Here is a 22,521-nt window from a genome sequence, read left to right on the forward strand (position 1 = left end):
AATTTTTATCCGTGCAAAGCTAAGTATGGGCTTTTATAAGAGAGTAAATACACAGAAAACACCATTAGTTTACAAAAATAAAAAGCCACATCTGAAAACATCTTCAAAAATACTCAAATATCAAAAATATCTAAAGGTCACTAGAAACAAGGCCTTGCTGTTACAAGACACACCTGAAGAAAAAAAAATCTTCAAAAAATAGTCAAAATAAAACATTAAATTACTGGAAACTAGGCCTTAAATTTGGCTTTGTGTTCCTTTTTAATTGGAAGGCAATGTTAAGAGGCTCTAAACTTCATACACAAGAAGTCACACTCCATAGTGATATCTCTCTCAAATTCTAACTAACCTTTCATAAGGCATTAAAAAAATGCCTTATGGCATTCAGATATCAAAGGTATTTGGTCTGCATACCTTTTCAACAGGGCATTCAGACCAAAGAAACACAAGGGGTTTAAGCAGACATTCATAGATATGCTGAGCTACAGAACTGGTGCACATCCTATGCTATCACACTGGTTGCTGCTACATATAAAGCTCATTTTACAAAACCAATCCATACAAACGAAGTATTCTTAAAAATTAACACCAGTTTTGGCTGACACATTTAAAACCAAAACCAATTCAAACTTCTGTGTCAATTTACACTCTGCTTAAAATCTAGCACAGATTCATCAGTTCCCCAAGCAGGGTAGGGATGTATTTTGATTTTGCTGCTACAACTTCATGGATTATTATCAGCTACTGAAAAAAATGGTGGTAGCAAATATATTTCATAGAAATCTAACAAATTCGGGGAACCAGAAATGTGATATTTAACACTGATAATGTAAAATACGTGGATTCAATGTAGGATGTATAGATAGGAGTGCAATATTTCTGGCTCATACTAATTTTCCTTTGGCAGCCACATGGACAGTATATAAGCCATAATAATTACATTTTTATCAGATTTCTTATTAACGCATCAGTTCTTAGAATGTAGGCCTGAAGAGCAAAACATTCACATTCAAAAAATTTACCCGTGTCCAACATAATATTTCTTACATATATTGACATCTTTAAATCTTCCTTAGTGTTTCTATTTCACAGTTATAACACGACAAATGTCAGTACAAAAAAATACATATACCATGGAATAACTTTCTCCAGAATAGTTTTCACCTGTTCTTCAGGATTGTAATAAAGCAGAGAAAATCTCAAAGTATATTTCTTAATTCATTATTGCCATATTAAACACTAGAAAGTTGACCATTATTACTATCAGATGACAGGTTAATAATAAGATGGTATGACAAATTCACTCTTTTTTAACATATACATTAAGCCATTGGATGGAGCTTTGAGCAACCTGGTGTAGTGGAAGGTGTCCCTCTCCATGACGAGGGGGGGTGGAACTACATGATTTTTAAGGTCCTTTCCAACCCAAACCATTCTATGATTCTGTGATTTTAGCAAGTTCTGGTTGTTGAGGTTTTTCCTTCAAACTAAGAATTTGGTTTGTCTTAATTGGCATGATGCTCAGAAGAGGTTGAACTAAAACATCTCTAAGATGTCTTTAGCTTACAAGTCAAAAACTGAGGATTTTGAAAATATTTTTAAGCTGCAGTACTTTGATTTATAAAGTTTGTTCTTTGGTCTGCCCCAAGATTCAAGTTATTTCATCTTATTATTACTAAAAATAAACAGTATAACTTAATAAAATCAGTCCCAGCAATTCCTGCCAGTTTAATATGCAGCATGTTTTGGGTGTTCTGAGGGATTTTTTGGGTTTTTTTAAATCCATCAGTTTGCAAAGGTTGGTGTTGCTTACTGCACACTGTACACACAGTACAGTGGTCCAAACAGGAAAGGTATACCAGTAGTGTCTTTTCTTAGACAAGGTAGCATGTAATATTTCCTACACTTATTATCTGGAAAGATCATCAGCTGATGATGAGGTGAAAACATTCTCCTGATATCAAATATTGTTTCCTTACCTCATCCTGTCCCTGTTACCAATCTGTGGTTTGTTGGCCTTTTTTTACCTTTTCTGACACTAAACAACTGTATTTTTTTCTTCTTACACATTATTCAGAGCTGTTAGATATGAAATCAACATACAACACTTCAGAAAAATGTGCATATATCATGTAAGAATTACGTAATCTTTATTAAATTCTTGTGCTCGCTTGAGTTTAGAAAAGGAAAGGAGTGGGAGAACAAAAAAGCTAAAAAAGAGCCAGCTAAAATATTTCATTATCTATAGGAATACACGTTGATATTAAGTCAGGAAAATTATGAGCTTCTTTTCCTATTGGAAAAGGCTGAGGTATGGAAATCCATCACCTCAGTCTTTGCTGACAAGACTGACCTTGAATCCCAGCTACCAGAGACTGGGTGAAAGGCTGGAGCAAGGAAGACTCACCCAAAGGGGAAGAGGATGAGGTCAGGAATACCAGACAAACCAGACATACGTAAACTAGACGTATGTAAGTCCACGGAGTGTACCCATGAGTGCAGACAGAGATGGCAGATGTCATCACGAGATCACTTTTCATGTTCTTTGAACAGTCACAGCAACTGGAAAAGCTGGTTTAGGACTGTAAGAAAGCAAATGTCACTTCTACTTTCAAAATGGGCAAGAAGAAAGCCCAGAGAACTACATACCAGTCACCTGAAGATAAGGAACGACTAATCCTGGAAACCACTTCCAGGCATATGAATGAGAAGGTCGTGGCTGGGAGTAATCAGCATAATTTTCAGATCACAAACTCCAATAAACAGAAATGTACCCCAAGGGTCAGTAATCTCATGTGTTGGTGTATGCTGGGGCTGCCCAGCTGGAAAGCAGCTCTGCAGAAAAGGTCCTAGTGGACACCAGGTTGAACAAGAGGCAGCAAAGTGCCCTTGCTGCAAAGAAGGTGAATGGTATCCTGGTTTGCACTACACAGAGTCTGCCAGCAAGTCAAGGGAAGTGGTCATTTCTCAGTACTGGGTCTAATTCTGGACTCCAGTACATGAGAGACGTGGGCATCCTGGTACGAGTCCAGCAAAGGGCCACAAAGATGATTAGGGTACTAGAGCATCTAGAGGAAAGGCTGAGGGATTGTTCAGCTTGGAGAGGAGAAGGTTCACTGGGGACCTTCTCAACGTCTAAAAATACCTCAAGGAAAGGTGTAAAGAAGTCGGAGCCAGGCTCTTCTCAGTGATGCCCAGTGAAAGGAGCAGAGGGAATAGACACAGACAGAAACACAGAGGTTTCCCTCTGAATGAAAAAGAAACATGTTTTTATTGTGAGAGTGCCTGAGCACTGGAATAGGCTTTTTATTCAGCAAGATCTTGTACAACTTACTCTAGTAACTAATAGGATTTTGTAGACTTCACATTAAGTAGTTAGCCTCCAGTTCAGTTCAAAGAGAGATGCTAATTCTATTTCTGGCTAATATAAACATAAGCAGCATTGACTTTGCCATATCACCTTTTAAAGAAAACATGCTGCACATGATACCATACAGTATGCAGACAGCAGAACTTCTTACTAAAACTGTTTCAGTAGTAGAGTGGTGAATCTCACTGGGCTGCATGTACCCTCAGCACCCCAGCACAGCAGTCATTAATTGTTCTGTTCCTGCTGAATAAAATCTCTAATTATGAGACAAATATCTGAAGATGCTTACAATTGTCATTTAATAATTGATCGCTTCTGACTGAGAGAGAACATCAAGCAATACAGACCATTAGTTTGATCAACTATGACAAATTTAAGCTCTAGAAAATTCTGCCAAACAACAGTTATAAGTAAGTTTAGTATTAGGCAAAACCTATGTTCTTCTCAGGCCAGGAATACAGGGTATGAAAATTAGGGTAAAAAATACATCAAGAAAACGTTGTGCCACACAGGCCAAACAGCCTTTGCTTCTTCTATCTTTTCCAAGCACTTTGTATACAACCTGTAGTTCGATATGATACACAGAACCTGCAACAGAGCTCCCTTCTGCTGAGTTAGAACTGTATGGTTCATCTCCTATTAAAATGAGGTTTCATAAGAGTGGTGACTTTATAAACAGTTATGTAATTGTTTGATAGACCATCCCAAATTTTAAAATATGATGTGTTATTCAGACTCAGAAGTCTGAATAACATGAGGTCTCAGTAGTTAGAATTAGTTGCAAAATAATGATCCCAAACAGTGACCACAACGCCACCTTCTTTGTTCTTTAAATAAAAAATGAAAAATTTATGAAATTATAATTTTAATATGCAAACTTAACATTTTAAATAATTCAAAATAAGATCAACAGTATGAGCAACAAGCTACACAGAAGAGGATAACATACAACAAATATTTGGAAAGAGAATGCACTACTGGCATATATGGAAGTTAAAGCTTCCTCACTCCCACCCCTTTCCCTCCAAAAATACATACCTGCTGAATGTGTCTACTAGCTCGTTTTTGAGGTTGGTAGATAAGCCAAGTATATAGGACTGGATCAACATTAATTGCTAATCCTTGTACACTGGACAGGAGAACTGCACCTACACAACATAGAAAAGAGAAAAAATGTAAACTATCTGCTTAAGAATCTCCTTGTATATATTCAGTTTTCTTGCACAGAAAGCATCTTTCATGCAGACTTTTGTTTGGCTTGGATTTATATACATGATCATTTTAAATTCTAATCAAGAGTAATAATTAAAGTATAAAATTCAATAACTTCTTCCAAGTGAGAAACTTACCAGCACTGCCAGTGTTATGGACACATACACACACAAAAAAGCAGCAAATTGCATTTTGATTTTGCTTATTAAAATTTTTTTGCCAAGAAAAGTGCTTGCTTTCACAAAGCTGTTTGTGTAACTGAATACACACAACACCTTTCCTCAAATTCTCAGCCAATATTAACACTGTGCAAAAAATGAGTCAAATAAGACCCTTGACAGAAAGGAAAGAATATCATGCATGACTTCCCACAACCTCAACAAAAAAAAAACCCTCATGGTCTAGGACAGTGTGTTCTTTTAACAAAGACAGGCCTCCTTTAGGTTAGTGTTCTGCTCAAAGCAGTTTAGGACAAACAGTTTTCATGTAAATGTCAGCATGAACAATCTTTAGAAGATGAGTTAGGCAAAATGAGGCAAACTTTTTAACTCCGATAAGAGTGGCAATCTCAGTACTGTTGAGCTCTTAGGATTTTACCCTAAGTTTTACAGTATAACTTATTTTCTTTAAATCTCACTTCTGAATTCCTAGTATTACAAGACAGGGCTACTACATCTTCATTGCTTTAAAGGAAACTTCTAGTTTTCTTATGCTTGTGAAGAAAAACTTACATGGAAAATGTTAAGGCTCAAATTATGAGAATAACTGTCTCAGTACCCAGAAATGTTAGCATATACAACACTAAAACCCAATTTATAAATTGCTATTTCCATTAAACCTGCATTAAAAATCTGATGATGCATTGGTGAGGTGTCTTAATGTCATACGAAAGTATCTATTATATTGAAAAAGTGTGGCAAGTAGAAGTAGGCAGTTATCTTTCCACATAAGCTTTGCAATTTTAAAACAAATTCATAAATTAACTAATTAAATAAATAACAAAATAAATTTAAAACAGAAATCCTGGTTACTGGAAGATCCCAGCACCACGTTCTAGAAAACTATAGTAGTTCCATAATACTAAGAATAATAGTTCCCAAAGCAATATATACTACATTTACTCCATAGCATACAATGTAATTATGGAGCAATCTGAACTTAATAACAAATTCAAATAAATTCAGAAAGCTTGACACACAATTCAATGTACTTTCCAAAAAACAGTAAAAACATGCGCCTCAAAACACACATCAGCAAAACTGTAAATAGGAAATTAATTAAAAAAATATAAGTTATGAGTTTATTGTATATAACAAAATTTTAAACCCAGCTGAATTCCAAATAGCAAAGACCCACCAACCTGGGGCGACACAAGCAAAGCCTGATGAGCACAATGGGAAAATGGCAGTCAAGAAATACACAAAGATAAATCATCTGCCTAGCACAGGCTTGGAGTTGGAACACACACTGTGAGGAACTCCTATGCACAGACTACTCTATGTGAGCTGATGGTTTTAAATGTCAGTAATAAACCTTACAAATAAATCTGCAGTATAAGGCAAAGTCAATGTCAAGCATAAAGTAAAGGGGTAACATGCAAGTAAGAAGAGCAGTGAACATGTCATGTGGCAGGATATGGAGGAAACTAGAAAAAGGAAGAAAAAGGTAACAGAGGATTGATAAAGTATATGCTTCAATCATTAGCTTTTATAGGATACTTGGATGCCAGAGTAAGAGAATCCTGTATCTTTAAGACATACTGCCTGTTGTCAGCAATACTTAATGAAAGGTTTAATGTATATGTGATTTGATAAGTGGGAGTCAGACCTCCCAAAGAGCGAGGAATAGTCAGCCTACAGGCAAAGTCAACAGAAAATACCACACTTCTAAGAGACTCCTGAAAAGAAAAAATGGAGTTACTGAAGGACATCATGTTATGGTAATGTAACATAGTTTCTTGATTACTGAAAAAAATTAGCTAAAACTAAGACGTTCAGTAAAATTAAGTCATGCTTTGAACTGAAACTACCTTTTCCCCCTCAATGAAGTCACACTAGCACAATCCCATAAAATTCTACAGTAAGACAGCACAGATAGCAAAATATTTTATTTTTCCAGTTGTCTTTCAATAGCTGGTGTCTAGGATGTAAAAAAAACCAACCAACCAACCAACCAACCAAACAAAACCAAACAAAAAACACACCAGAAAAAAACCAGAACAAAACCAACCAAACAGAAAAGCCCAGTAGAAGTAGTCAGATAAGCAATTACATTATTAATTTTTCAATTGGACTGTCAGGTAACTTTGGTTTCCTAATAAGCCACTTCTGTCACACTGAATTACTGAAATTTACTGTTGTATTTGCTACTCCACCACCATATTCAAAGAGCAGCTTAATCACTTCTGTAAAGTTCTTTTCTGTGTAACAGCTTTCTTCAAAAAAAGTATCCAGTAAAAAAAGTTTCTCAGATTTGCCTCCTGTTTTCATGCCAAGAAATAAGAATCCTTCCCAGTTTTTAAGGAAGTTCTCACTGATGTGAGGATCAATCTTTAAGTTGGCAGCAGACTCCTTATATGTCTAAGAAAAAAAAAATAATTGCTATTTTGTCTCTGTCAAAAAGCAATGTTCAAGTTTCCTGGATTTCATTAAGATTGTGGTAAACTTTCTTTTCTTCCCCTCCCCTTTTCTCCCTTAAATTAAATTTACATTTCAGAAAAAAGCAGACCTTAGTCCCATAGCGCACTTGGGTTTCCTTTCCAGATCCCAGTTCTGGCCAGATTTATCTATTATATATATCTAGTAAATGACTTGAAAAATAAGTATCAACCCAACATCACGTAATCTTTAATGTTTGAGAATTTCCTCAGTCATGGTGTCATTTGCCAGGCTCAGCTTGGGCAAAGAATTTCTTTCCTCTACAACTTTCCACTCTGTTCCTGAAGGAACAAAACAAGCAGAGGCTGCAGGCGGGCGGCAGAGGAGGACGAACAGAAGGCAGCGGAGCACAGCGATGCTCGGCACTCTCATCCTGTGGATAAGCTTCTTGACAAACCTCCTTGGATGACGACAGCTGCAACAACAGCCATTGTCTTCCCAAGGGATGGGGGGTGGGGGAGCACAGAGGATAACCTGGGGCCTCCTGCGCTTGGGTTGGCTCTGCCACACCACCTCCTCCCACCTGGAGTGCTGAGCATAGGCTGCTGGAGGAGCAGCGAGGTGAGGGGTCACTAGCATGGGGCTCTCCCTCTACCAGCTCCTTCATAAGGAAAACTCAAGGACATAACAAGAGGGGAAAAAAGGGAATGAAGTACACTTCTGGTGAGCTGGAATAGGACACCCTGGGGACACGGCTGCAGAGAAAAAGCGACCAGAGGCAAAGGCAGGGTAGGTGAAATGGGGTAGAGTCCAGCAGTAGAGTTGTGGAGCTGAGGAATGACCAGTCACCATGAAAGAATAGGAAAGGCTCTCAAATATCACAGAGACACAAGAGGAGGATGAAAGCAGCAGGATAGTGAAAGAGGAAGGTAGAAGTGAATGAGCACTTTGGGAAGGAGAAGGGAGGTGGCAACACTTGGCAAAAATCACTGTCCTTTTGGAGATGCACAAACCTTATGAAAGAGTAAACTGCATTACTGGGTCTCCTAATACTTTGGAGAAAAGAAAATTTACCAGGAAGAACAGACAACAATAGTTCAATCATAAATTTGTTTACTGAAGCTCAACATTCAACACAACAGTAACAAACTATGATGAACTAGACACTGAGAAGCAGTGTTGGGATTTATGCAGCTGGAAATGTATCCAATCTCTACAACAATAAAGGATCTCCCTGGCAGAATTCTTTCCAAATTCTGTTCTGTGTATATGCAGTGTCCAAACACACCTTTATAACTATTTCCAGTAAAAACTTTCAGTAACACATTTCAGATATTCCCCTATAAAATGAACTGAAGAACCTCTACAGGAAACAAGTTTGAGTTATAGCTAATGTACATTTTCTACTGGGGAGGGATCATAAACATGAACAAAGGGAATTATCGACAATAAAACCCAAATCTGACAAGCTCTGTAAATTACTAGTAACTAATTTAAGAAGATATTACACCATCTTGCCATATAAACTGCACCATGAATTATTTTAGCATTGAGCACTCATGATTCTTAGATGTCTCAGGTCACATGAATGATATGCACGATGCTGATACAGGTTGGGGTAGAGTAAGTATCCAATTATTTTAAAGGATAACAGAGAGAAGAAATATTTTTTTTATTTTCTTGCTGTTTTGAAGGGCATTTTCACTAAGGCATACTATGAAAATGCAGATCTGCATATTACACCCAAATGAATAGTTCTAGTTTATAAGAGTGTATAGGTAATTAATTCTTTCTGCTAACAGACTCAGAACAGACGCACTGTAAATCCCTAAATGTGGAAATATCTAAGTCTGTTTAATTTTAGTCTGGGAGTCAACTAAGGGAAAAAGACTGCTCTTAACTACTCTGATTACTGCCAATACGGCTTGGTTACCCACATTCCAAACAGGCTTTAGCAATTAGCTAGCCTGTGGCACCACAGCCATTTTCAGGAACATCCCAAAATGAAGAATGAGATCTAAAGAGTTAGAGATTGCAGTTCCACAGCATAAAAATGAAACATCCAACTTTGGTCTACTTTGGATTATCAAGGACAAGCCAATATGATTGTCTTGCAAAATAATCAGCTTATCTAAGAGACACAGTCCTGTATTTCATCCTAAATTGCCAAGTCAGACAAGGGAAACAGATATTTCAAGCCACATCAAAGTTTATGTGATTAAGAAAAATTATTTTTACATTGTAACAACTAACATAAGTTAATAAATTTTGTCTAACTACAGAGATGCATGTCTCTCGATTCAAGGTTGACTTGAATGACTACAGATGTCAACATTATTGCAATTTTATCTCAGATAAAAAACTCCAAGTCTACTGTACTTTCATAGAGTTTTACATTCCCCAAGTGCTTAAAATAACTCTGAGATCAATTAGTTTAGTTACTTAGACCAATATTAGAATACTTAATTTAAACAGAAGTAGTGGGGTAACATTTTCCCATTAATTAAGGTGCTTTGTTCTGTAAAATCAAACACAGTTGTTATTCTTTGCTCAAGAATACATACTCCGCAATATTTTAACTCTGTTCTTTTTAAATTAAAAAAACCAAAACCTTTTAATCTTAAGAAATGTTCAGTAAGAACATACTTCTGCTATCATCACCTTGTAACTCTCCTACTGAGGTTTATAGCAAAAAACCATGGAAAAAAACTGAGGTCAACTTCATTATTTTTATTTCAAAAATAGGGAAAGTGAGGCAGAGAACTGCAGTTATTAAATTACACAGCAGGACAGCAGGACTCACAGATAGAATTCAGATGTTAAAATTATGTGCCACAGCTACGTGCCTGCTGTAATCAGTAGAAAAAACCCCAAAAAAACACAAAACCAAAAGCAATGTACAAGTGAGTCTTGTGTTAACCATAACTCTAAATCACATGGGCCTAATTTCAATTGAACATTCTGACAAGCCATCTTTAGAATTAAAAAAAAAACAATCCCGTCTCTATCCATATACATATGCAAATACTCACAAATCCTGAATTATGAAATTGCAACCTAGAATTATAGTCAAAGATGTAACATACTGAGGCAAAACACAAAACTGCTGAATACTCTGGTTAACACAAAGGACTGTACATAAGGCATCATTTTTCAGGTACAAGAAGCCATTTCTGCAAATCAATCTCAGCAGAAGGAGTTACAGAGTATTCTGAGACAGAAGAGACCCACAAGAATCATCGACTCCACCTTAAGTGAATGGCCCATATGAGGACTGAACCTGTAGCCCTGGCATTATTAGCACCATGCTCTGACCAATCTGAAGCAAGGCATGCCAAATCAAGGTGTGGACAACAACCCTTAGTTATTTCATACCATCTCTGCTCTTTGATATTAAGAATAGAGTTGACTCCACTTAGCATTTTGTCTTTCCTACTGAGGAAAAACATTGTGACATGCTGAGATGCAAGTTTTCACAAAAATGCTAGAATATATTAACTTGTGTGCTGCATGTTTTTGGGGAAAAAAAAGTTATCTTGAAAGACTGCTTTATTTTCCAAAATCATTTGAGCAAAACTTTAATTTCCTTTAGAGAATATGGTGATGTGGGTTCAGGGAAACAGTTTAATAGGCAATAGCATGCCTTGGCAGGGAGGTTGGACTAGGTGATTCCCAGAGGTCCCTTCCAACCCTAGCAGTTCTGTGATTCTGTTATCAAGAAAAAAAGAAAATATGTAGGCAGCTGTAATATACAGAGATGTCAGTTTTATTTGCATGATTACTGAATCATCTCCATGAAAATGTAACGGTAATATTCCCATGCTGAGCTGCATAGCACCTCTTCTTTAATCCTAGGGTTTTATTGCGAGAAAGTCTCACTCAAGTATCATTTCCTTATGTTAACTTTTAGGTCCTGTTTACAGATTTAACCATCACAATTATTCTGTAAATATAGAAGAAATAGGAACTCTAAATTCGACTGACAGAAAGGGCTATACAGACAGAAAGTAAGGATATACTATAAGAACTTCAAAAACATTGTCAGTGAATAAAGAAAATTATTCTGAACGCTTTAGAAAACAAGACATATTCAGAACACTTGGTTTGTTTAATTCATTAAAATATAAGGAGAAATAAAACATTTGAGTTGCCCAGAGAGCTATGTTTCCACTCAGACACTGCAGGGTGGCCCAAACTGACTCCAAGCAGAGGTTGTTACTGGAGACAGTGCTATGCAAGTGGGTATTCAAAAACCCAGAAATACTTACGTCTCGCCACATCAGTTTATAAAGTTATCTACCAAAGTTTGGTCCCTTTGTTTTTTCTCCCCTGCTAAGTCCCACTAGAAAGCTATCTAACAGTCAGCGTTATGAATCTGATCATCAGATCAGATTAGACTGTGTTTATTATGAAACTTCATGGCTAAGATGTGCTCTGCAACCATCGTGATACTTTCACATATAAGAGAGTTAACAAGCTACCAACAGTTCTGCCTCTGCATCTGATATCACCATCAGTACATGCTTGACAAAGACTACTTAGACCTCTCACTAATGCCATAAGCTACATTAACTTGATCGCAGCTGACCAAGTTTTCAAAATGGTCACAAAGGCTTGAGTATTTTAGCTTGGTTAGCTCTCTGATAAAAGAACTCAGATACATGTTGCAATGTTAAGGCTGTTTCTTTCCATTTTCCTCATGGAACAACTCACAGTTACTCCTACGGATCAAGAGGAGACTGAACATTCCACTAAAGACCTTGTTTTGGGCTCTGAATAAACTATGAGGTAATTTTCCTAATTTTTTCTTTACTCTACCTAGCTGAGACCTCTTGGTCCCATTTTAAAGGCTGTGGTGGTTATTTTTTCGGTCTCCCTTGTAAAATGTAGTAACTTCACTGAATGGATTTCTGATGAGCTACTGAAAACAGACATCTTCTCAAGCAGACTAGAAATAAAATGTTTATATGAATATTTTTTATTTACCAAGAATTTTTCTAATTCCATTATTTAATGGACTAAGAATAGAAATGAGATGAATAGGGCAGCACATTCTTCTTCCATTTGATCTCAGAAGTCTAGTACTACTTTTGGACCACATGATGCTATTCTGCAAAATTGTGAACAAATTTTGTGATAAAGTAAATACTGTGGTTTAAACCTGGTGTTCTCCTGAGGAATCAATACACACAAGGACAAAGCAGATTTAATTAATAAATAACAATTCCCTACACAATTTCCACAAGGTGATTAATCAACGGCTTTTAAAGAATCTAGGCTATCTACAAGGGATACTAGAGGAAATAAAATAGATAAACAATTTGAGATGGGGTAAATTATTTGGGAGAAAAGAAAAAGTGATAGAAAATTACCCACCATGATTATTTTCCGTATGGAAGAAGGCAGATCCCTGCAGGGACCTGTATTACCCAAGACATTCCACAAGATTCATGAGGTGATGAGCTCTGCTGAACTATCCAGAGTAACCAAAAACTGGGCTGACCAAAGAACTCCAAAAGTATCCCACCTGATATAATACAGATAAACACACTTTCCCTACTGATGTTGCTACCTCCTACCTTAACTTTACATGTAAAATGATAACTGAGCAGACTGCTTTGACTAAGAAAACAACATTTCCGTTTATTCTAGAAAAGTGTTAGACAATGTTCAGTAGGAAGGAAGGAACAGGCAATAAAACAGAAAATATCATCCACACCATTGCATAAATCCATTGTGTACACAGATATTGAGAACACTGCATCTAGCTCTGGTCAGTCAAAAAGGTCAGTTTTAAGCATTCGAACCTGAAATCTTCTGTTTCACAATACCATTCATTCAGCATTTATGCTCCCTGATTCACTCTGTGCTCCATGCCAAATGCATTATACATTCTCCAAATCCCAGAGCAGAGAGTACAGAAATAAAAATGTATACACATGTGTATCTTGAATTTCACTTACTGGTTAAACAATTTTCTTTTCTTCATTTTTAAATGATTGCATATTTACTACAGTCAACTCCAAAGCAAATGGGTTTTGAAAAACTTCAGGTCCAAAACACCTGGACATGGAACTCAGAGCCTTAGTCAAGCTGCAATGTCAGAACCTCTTTTCCAAATGTATTATTAGTAGTAGATTTTTATAATTGCGTTGTTCTAGGTAAGTATGTATACAATTTTGTAAGTACCATCACCTGCACTTTATATGCTGTTTACACAGACATTAATTAAGACCCCATATATGCAACAAACAAGTTCTAATCATTGTAGACAATCCTGAAAAGACATTTTCATTACAAAAACCTCCAAATTCCACAGAAACTTCTGCAAAGAGAGCTTCAGCTGAAGGGCAAAAGGCCATGGAGAGGCAAGCCACTGAGAAAACACTTCTCAATGGACCAAGACCTCTTGCAAGTGAGTGAGGAAAATAATGCTTTGACAGAGCAGAAATCTAAAACCTATCTTAAATTGGTTAATCATATAGAACCATTATAATATAATAATAATATAATGGCCAGTCTTCGCGAGCGAAGATCCGGGGAAGGTCTTTACACCTTCCAGCCTGCGCATTGGATTTTTTAGGTGAGACACAGTGTGCGCGGAACTGAGCCCACCCTTTAATCCTAAGGTTCATCTGCCGGGGCCAAGCGAGCTTGGACGGTGGCAGCGAGGTCCTTAGGACGTAGGTGGGTTGCCTTTAAGGGCTAACGAGCCCCACCTGCCCGGGAGTGGCCCTGACCAGGAATCGAACCCAGGTCTCGGCGGTGATAGCGCGGCGCCTTTACCACTAGACCATTATATATATATATATGTACATACACTCTCTATATGTCTACAACAGATATTATAGGCAGAAAATAGCTGAAGTCTGCTCCAAGGCTCTGAAACTGTAGGATATAGGTCTTTGCTAAAATACTCGTTATCACTCATGCTCCAGCAGGGAAGAAAGGACCACATGCCATCATCTCATTTAATGCAGAGAAAACTACCAGTCATGATCCAAACGTATTACCCTTAACTAAGCTGTCAGAATGCCTAATAATCTCTCTCAAGTTTTAGACTATGAAAAACGCAGAGAGAAGCTTTACTGAGTTTACAAATTACACTTTCTATGACCTATAGGTAGTTAACTGGGCATCACAATATACATAAGCACACTGATAACAGGATTGCATCCTCCTCTCTCTATGAGCAGACTGCTAGAGTGCTATCACACCTTTCCTTCAGCTGTGACACAACAGGAAGATTGAGAACTAATGAGCTAGTTCAAATGAGTAATGCCTCAACATATCACTTCTAAGTGATTTTCAATACAATCTCCAGTTATATACTTTCGTAAGATGGATTTTAAACTAAAACCAGAAAATGCTCTGAAAACTGCCAAAAAGTTTCTTAATACGGTTCAGCTTCTGTATTTATAAACACCTCGCTATCATCTGCCAAAGCAGTATTTTGCAATTTCTTTCTGCAGTATCCTTTTGGGAATTGCAACAGGATTCTTCCCCTATGGCAACAGAGCACCAAGGGAGCTATTTTCATTCCTTCTTCACCAGTTGAACATTTGTAGTGTTGTGACTATGGATACCAACTGGTCTTGCACTTTAAGTTATAAAACTGAAATCTTTTCAGCAGTAGATGCCTCATGTGCCTTCTCTTAAAAATAATTTGAATAATATACAGCTGTGGTTTCTGTTTCTTCTTTTTTTCCCCTAAACATTACAGCTTCTCAGAGGCAACAGAAAACACACACTACTTCACATGAATTCTGAAGTACTCAATTAAAAGAATACAGACAGAAAGGCTGAGGAATAAGAAAATAATTTAGAAGGGCAAGCAAGATTTACAGTAAAAATTCCACATAAGCTTATGCTTTTCTGTAGCAGAAACGTAAGAACAAAATGCTATGCATCTTCTAAATAGAAAGTCCTAATTAATTGATTTATTCCTTTCCATTGCTTAAGAAGATTTCATGCTCTACAGCACTGATTCAAGACTGCAATAAATAGCATATAAATGAGTTGCCAAACAATGAGCCTGAATAAAAATAGCCACCGTATTTTATGCTGTCAAAGTTATGACACTGCAAGATAGGTAAAGTTACACAGGCAGTTCAGCTATAAACTTTTCTTTTTTTTGATATGTGTACTTCAACAGAAACTTGATACATAGGGCACAAGCTGAAAGCAAATGTTTTCTTTAAAGTAAACAACTTTGAAAAATGTGAAGTTTGCAGTCCTTGGTTACTCAGTGAAAAAGAAATAAAAGGTTTAGATACTACGAACATAAAGTGGACACATTTTCTAAAGGACAGGAAATCCTGGTCTTCTTTGCAGCTGATATCTGCATAGGCAATAATTTCAAAAGGGGTCTGTATTTGTGAATGACAGTACATACACATCAGAAAGCCATTTCATTGAATGCGTACTCAATTTACATAAATAAGGCCATTTGCATTTTAGAGGCAAACTTAATACCATCATATTAACTCCAAATTTAAATGAAATTCAACAAATCCATTGAAGATAATTTCATTTTGAGTTTCACAGTACCATTTTGATAGACTTACACCTGTCTTGTAAAACCAAAAAGCCTTCCTCAACTTATGAAATGTACGTGGAAGAAAGGAGAGAGGAGAGATAAGCATCTCCACATACACTGAAATGGTTGTACCAAGACACCAACAGGCACCGGCTAACTGGCATCTCAAGTGTGGAAATAATTCTATTCACATGTAGAACTGGCTTCAGAAAGTCTTGGGAATGTGTTGTAGTTTCAAGAGATTCCAGAAAGAAGATTTCAAGTTAACTACATTTCATATTGGAGGTCCTTTTCAGGATACATGGGGTACTACTAACTGAAAAATTCCCACACAGAGTAAATACCAAAAAAAAAATGTCCTGTTGTTGCATATTGTGAAATTGCCTGAAATTCTGATTGAATTTACCTATGAGCATAATGAATGATATAGTGCAATCTGGATACCTTGCTTGTAGTTTTGTCTGTTCCTTCTCTAACAGCTAGTAAACTCAGCAGAATAAATAAACTTTTCATTGTATAATCTTCTTGTGATATAAACAAAATCTAAGAATAAAAAAATCTAAAAAGAAATAATTAGTCACAGATTCAGTCATCTCTACATAAATACAAAATTTTTTTATATATAAAATTTATATAAATATAAAAATTTTATATTTATGCCTTTACTGGTATCAAATTTTATCCTCTTCCAGAGTACCTTCATATATACTGACTACAATGAAGAACTGATATGAGAGCCTCTAATCATTTGGTAATTTCCTAAACTAGTGTTTATACTGCTAGAAATGTACAGTAATTCAGACTCAGTAGACAACAGTGATGGTCACTATGAATGCTATAGATACAGATTAAAGAAAAATCGTAGTTGGGCAGGGGAAAGCCCACCACAGTTCTTCTACAGAGATGAAGCAAATAATGTTCAAAATTTCAGTAAAGCAAGGATCCAACACAAAGCACCAACACAAGTAATACTGGAGACAACTGTTGATCACCCTGCCTTTATGTATTTTTAGAAACTGAAATCATCTTCCAATTCATAGAGATAAAGGCTCCCAGGTAAATTTAACAAAAATTTTGGAAAAAAAAAAATTCTCAATAATCTAATGAATGTTTCCATGATCATCAACAGAAAAATAATAAAAATACATCTTTACAGGTCATATAGAGGAAAGAAAAGGCACAAGTTTAAGTTAAAGGTGGTGGTTAAATCTTCATAGTATGGTATAATTTCATACAGTGTTACTTAAAAAAAACAATGAAAGAAAATATTCAGAAGATCTTAAAAAACATCCAGATTGCCAAACTAGTTTATTTTAAAAGTTGCTTTTTATTTCTGCTTGAAACAATGCTGTGAGCCTCCAATTCAGCAAGCAGAACAAGTAACTGCCTTTTCACATCAGTAATTAATGCACAAAACTACAAAGACGAAGTCTGTGCAGTTCATTTCTACTAGCAGTGAACAGGGAAATGATTATTTAACATTTGTTTCAACATCACTGCATCATTTAGTTGATGTAGAACTAAGTTATTCTTCTCAATACCAGCATGTTGGTACACTTGGAACATACAATGAAGGTCAGCTGTTAAGACAAATGATTATAAAGATTGAGAAGAGCTAGACATGATGCATCCAAAAAACTAAAACACCTACTATAATGAACTCACTTTCTTTTAGACCAAAATATACATTCTTAAATGGTGTCAAGACCTATGACTTCTCACTCATGCTGATCTAAGGCTAACTAATATTTCTAAATTATAGAAAATCTGTCTTACATTAACTATGCTTAATATACATTAAAGCAATTGTTGTATTATGTAAACATACCTATTTTCAAATCCATTTTTAACCTCTTCAATCACTGCTAAACCTTTTTAAAAAATTGAAAACAAGGTAAAATTTAATTTATTACGTACAGTTTGATTAATAAATCCAACAAGTTGTTTAGTTCAGTCAGTGTTTTAAATCACTGCCCAGCTAGACAGAGAGTAGGAATTTTACTTTCACTTTCAGGCCTGAGTGAATGGTTCTCCTTATTCAAAGTATCAACAACACTGTCTAGTTGGCTATTATTTACCCAAAAAATATTATTATTATTATTATTGCTTTTAAAAAGGACGGAAACTTCTCCAGTGTGGGTGCTGCAAAATCACAGGTAAGGAAAATTTTAAAACTGCATCTCTTAACAAGTAGAAGTGCAGAAAGCTGCTGTCATACATTTAGGTCACAGTGGGAGTTTTTAAATATGTTGCCTTGAAAAACTGATTTTTAAGTGAAACCAGCTTTCACATTTTTACAGTGTCTTCTGAGAGAGATGTTACAAATGTTACAAATAAACAGAAATATGTAACCTTTAGTATTATTTTGGCAGCAAGCAGAACACTGCAGCTTTATGATTTTGCAAACCTCATTTAGGATTTTTAGCAAAAAAAGTGTTAAGTAAACTGTACAAAACATCTGCAGAAGCACTATAAGAACACTGAGTTTATTTACAAACCAAATATTACTGCAGATGGCTAACAATATATCATGTTGTCTTCAGAATACTAATTTTCTGAGCAGATCTTTTGGGCATGTGCTCCAAAAGAGCAGTATGTGCTCCTGTGTCATACTTTAGAAATCAGCAAAAACCATACCTGCTACAAACTATTTAGATCAGGTTTTCCTGCATTTGTTAGTCCACAAGTCAGACTATTAAAACTATAATAAAAAAAGAAATCCAATCAGGTAAAAACAATAAGAAAATAACTGAAGAGAGTTCTAAGCAATCAAACATTAAAAGGAACATTTACTTATAGCCATGCAATTTTAAATCTTCTGCCTGACACCACATGTTGGGGCCCTATGTGGTCCCTCCATGTAACCATAGCACCAGCTAAACAAATCGTTTGCTAATCCAGATATGTCAGAGTTGTACTTCTATGCTGGGGCTGGAGAGGTGCCAGTTCTAAAACCAAGAGGTGAACTTAACAGCGAGCATGCCATGGAATTTCTGTACCTGGAAGAGGAAAAAAAAGCTAGAGGATTTTACCTCATCCTTTCTTGTTAATAAGGGCAATAATTCTGACCAGCTGCTTCTTCCCCAGCTCATTAACCTCATAGTCCTTTATTACTATTATAACACTGTGCATAGAAACCAGAATTCCGGAATAAAATACAGATGTTTATAAAGTCCTGTGCCTGTTTACAGCTTTATGTTTTGTGATACTAAGTGGATACTTGGCATTTGGGTTGGGATTTTGAGCGGGGGAGAGCTGGTGAGAACGTTTAAAAGCTGTTTAAAAAGTGACTGATGTGTAAGCATTTCAAGTATGCAGTTTTCATTCTAACAAAACTCTCAGTTCATAAACTAAGTAATTTTAAAGTTTCATGGAGTCATGGGTTTAAAAGAATACCAGTTGATACACACTGCTAACAAAAGGAGCAGTACCATACCTGCTGTGTTTCAGCTCCTTAGTCCTACTCCTTACCCCACCAATAATTTTACTTGGAATAAACTTTATCTGCTTTTTTACTATTGCTGCATATCTGCTTTCTTCTTTTATGTACGTTTATACCAAGTCCAAAGGTATAAATTTTCTGTTAACATTAATCTATGCTCAGCCATCTCCAGAGTGACAAGCTAGACGCTAAACAGTGTCCAATCAAAGAACACGACAAGATAGCTCAAAATAGCTCTGTTTACTGAGCTCTTTCCAGTCCAAGGCAAAAGCAGATGAACAGTGAATATGATGAACTTGGGATTTTTTAATTTCATGTTCTTATTGTACAGATATATGTTAATAAAAGAATCTTCATATTTTCTTACAATCCAGAAAATTTTTTCACGTCCTTCATAGCTAGGAATATCCATGTTGTTTTTACACAGTAACTAACTTGAGTGCCTCCTTAATATATGGAAAATAACTTGCATTCCTATCAATCTGGTTGTGTTTGCAGTATGCCTTTAAAAAAACCCAAAAAACCCAAAACCAAAACCAAACCCAACAAAAAAAAGGGAGGCTTACAACAGCAGTCTGCTACAGTTACAGACCTATTGGAAGTACATTATTTAATAGAATCAGCTCTAAATTCTTCTACCCTCAGCTGGAAAGCTCCTGCCTGGATTACTATGAACATAGCAGGGTACACTGAGTAAGCAAGCATTTTATCATGCTACTTGTACAGTCTGCTGGTTATGAGAGCACGTTTACATTAGTGTTTGCATCTGTCAAAACTCTGACAGAACCCTCCGTTATTTCATTAAATGAACCTGTTCCTAGTATCCTCACATACTCTAACGCAGATGATTATATGCCAAATTCCACATTAACCCTTTTCACACAACCACACAACTCAGAACATCTTCCTGCACAGAACCAAAGCTTCATCACAAGCTGAATTATGATTTTCTGTTTTAACAATTTGCAGTACATTTACAAGTTTACAAGAAAGATGATTTAACAGCCTAACGGATTTATATTTTTGAATATATAATTGTCTAGTTTTTCTCGTTTGTCAATACATCCAGCTACACAAGAGCAGGATAACAGATTTCAATGCATGCTTATGATTAAAACAGGCTATACCTGAATTTTATTAAAACTCCCAGACACCAAGGAAAATATGTTCCTTATTTAAAATAATTCTCATAATGATAAAAAAGAAATACAATACTCCTAATTCAATCACAGTAGCACAGAAAGAGTAAAAGAAAACACAAACCCAGTATTTAAATGTCAATGAAACTCAGTAGTGAGAAATGCAATCAGCAAATCCAATTTCAAAAGATGCTGAAGATGAAAATTTAAATGTAGATGGTAAGATGAACCTCACTGAAACTGTGACTTTTCCATATTTGTCCTAGGTGTGTGTTCATAGGCTACAATCACGTTAAATATTTTTCAATATAAAATATAATAATGTATGAAAGTTTTAAGTCTCCTCTCTCTCAGAAGTATGGTAGAAAGGTCATACATCAGTTAAAGCCAATCTGACTTAAACATCTATTTTTTTTCAGACCACAGTGTAACGAATCCTAATTGTGCTTACAAATCAAGGTAAAAAAAGGGTTCTCAAACATGAAAGATGAGCACTTTTACCATCAAAGAACCTACTGTGCACTTCTTCATTAGATATGACTTTTTCACTTAAGCGGAATAAAATAAATTAATGAAGAGATCATCTGGGAATTAATCTGATTTTTTGTAGTTGTTTCCATGTCCTATTATACTCTCCAGCTGTAGTGGCCAGTGAAACAGTTACAGGCACTGAAAAAAAGACAGTACTTTAAAGCTGAAGTTTTGAACAACAGATATTTCATGTGCAGCACATTTTATACTATGAAACATCGTGATTATTATAATAATACCACGGGGATAATCCATACACTATTTACAAATAAAAAACAATTTACTGATAAAAATTCACAAATTAATTCAGTTTTGTATTATTCTACAGAAGAGCAACCATTAACAGTTTCTTCCCAATATCACAAAACCATTTAACTTTTACTCCTCTAATATATTCTACAGGCAGATTTTTAATGTAAGACATACCAGTATTGCTGTAATACCTAGAAATGTTGAGACGTAGAGTTTTTTTCAGTCTTTCACAGTATATGCAAGAAATCTATCATATTAGAGATCTCACTGTGAATTAGAAAAAAATGATTTATTCTAGCCACAAACTTCACATGGTGCTCAAGCTTCAGCATAGTAGAGTCAAATAATGAGGTTCAAATGTAATGTACATCTTTATTACATCAAAGTTTACCTTCCTGTCACTACTGCCACATTCAGAAGCAGCCTACAGTTCTGAAGGATTTCATTATTTTCCATTAGTGTGAAATATTTGTAAAACTTCTCTTAGCTAAAGACTCAGAAAGACTTCTGTGAAGAACCTTTCCCTCATTATGCTGTCATTACAAAGTGAGCTATTGTGCATTATACGCTATTACATAGTGTAAAATGATGAATTTGACTGGAAATATTGAGAGAAGCTAGTCTCCCTTTACTGATATATTATTTTTTCATAGGCAGCACAATTTTCATATTGTCCAATGGAGGCACTGAGTTGACACACAGCAGTGTGTGATTTATTGATTACAAGGATACTGAGGATCCTATGGACAGCCCATGAATTACACCTTAGGTGACTGAAGTAGGAATGCATGAGACAGGCTGCCATGATAAAAGGGAAAAGATGGGTGGTGAAAACAAACTCACACCAAAACTCAGTACATGGATCTTCTACCATTTTCTTTCCAGATCTTTTTTGGGGTCAAGATGGAAAAAAGGTATTATCAGAGAAAAAGTTACGAAAAGCTATAGCTTCCCCTACATCATCAACTCTCTCTCAGGCACAGACTGACAGGATGCCCCCCTAAAGAGACCCAGCAGTGCCCTCTGGTGATTTAGGTCAAATTTAGCTGTCTTATATGGGCAGAAAAATGGACCCTACAGTGCCACTACAGAAGCTCCAGATGAAGGAGGAGGACTCTGTCACCTCTATTGGAGAATTACAAAGGACCACATTCACTCTCCATATATTTGTACTGTGCTGTGAAAATACTGGTACAACATTTACTTTATTGGAGTGAATAAAAATTTTATCTGCATTTGGGGACAAAAAGGCACCAATATATATTGTGTCTGATATATTTGTTGCAAGTTGTCAGCCCTTTGCTGACACTAAAGAAGACAGTGGTAAACAGAGCAGTTTTAGAGAATGAGACAATAGAAGAGGTATCTGTTTGCTTGATTGCCTTTTTTTTTCTTCTAAAGTTAAGTAAGAGACTCCCCACAAGAACATGGTAGAGCAA

The 22,521-nt window shown here is 36.0% G+C and overlaps 1 protein-coding gene across 1 annotated transcript in view; it reads right to left on the reverse strand.

Moving 5' to 3' along the window:
- Positions 1-22,521, reverse strand: part of VPS13B (vacuolar protein sorting 13 homolog B) — a 418,175-nt gene that overhangs the window by 234,789 nt on the left and 160,865 nt on the right. The window contains 1 exon segment of the mRNA XM_050315121.1: positions 4,409-4,518. Within this exon segment, the coding sequence (XP_050171078.1) occupies positions 4,409-4,518 (110 nt within the window).

Source organism: Myiozetetes cayanensis, unplaced genomic scaffold, assembly GCF_022539395.1.
Source record: "Myiozetetes cayanensis isolate MyiCay16 unplaced genomic scaffold, myiCay2020 scf1, whole genome shotgun sequence".
NCBI classification, from domain to species: Eukaryota; Metazoa; Chordata; class Aves; order Passeriformes; family Tyrannidae; genus Myiozetetes; species Myiozetetes cayanensis.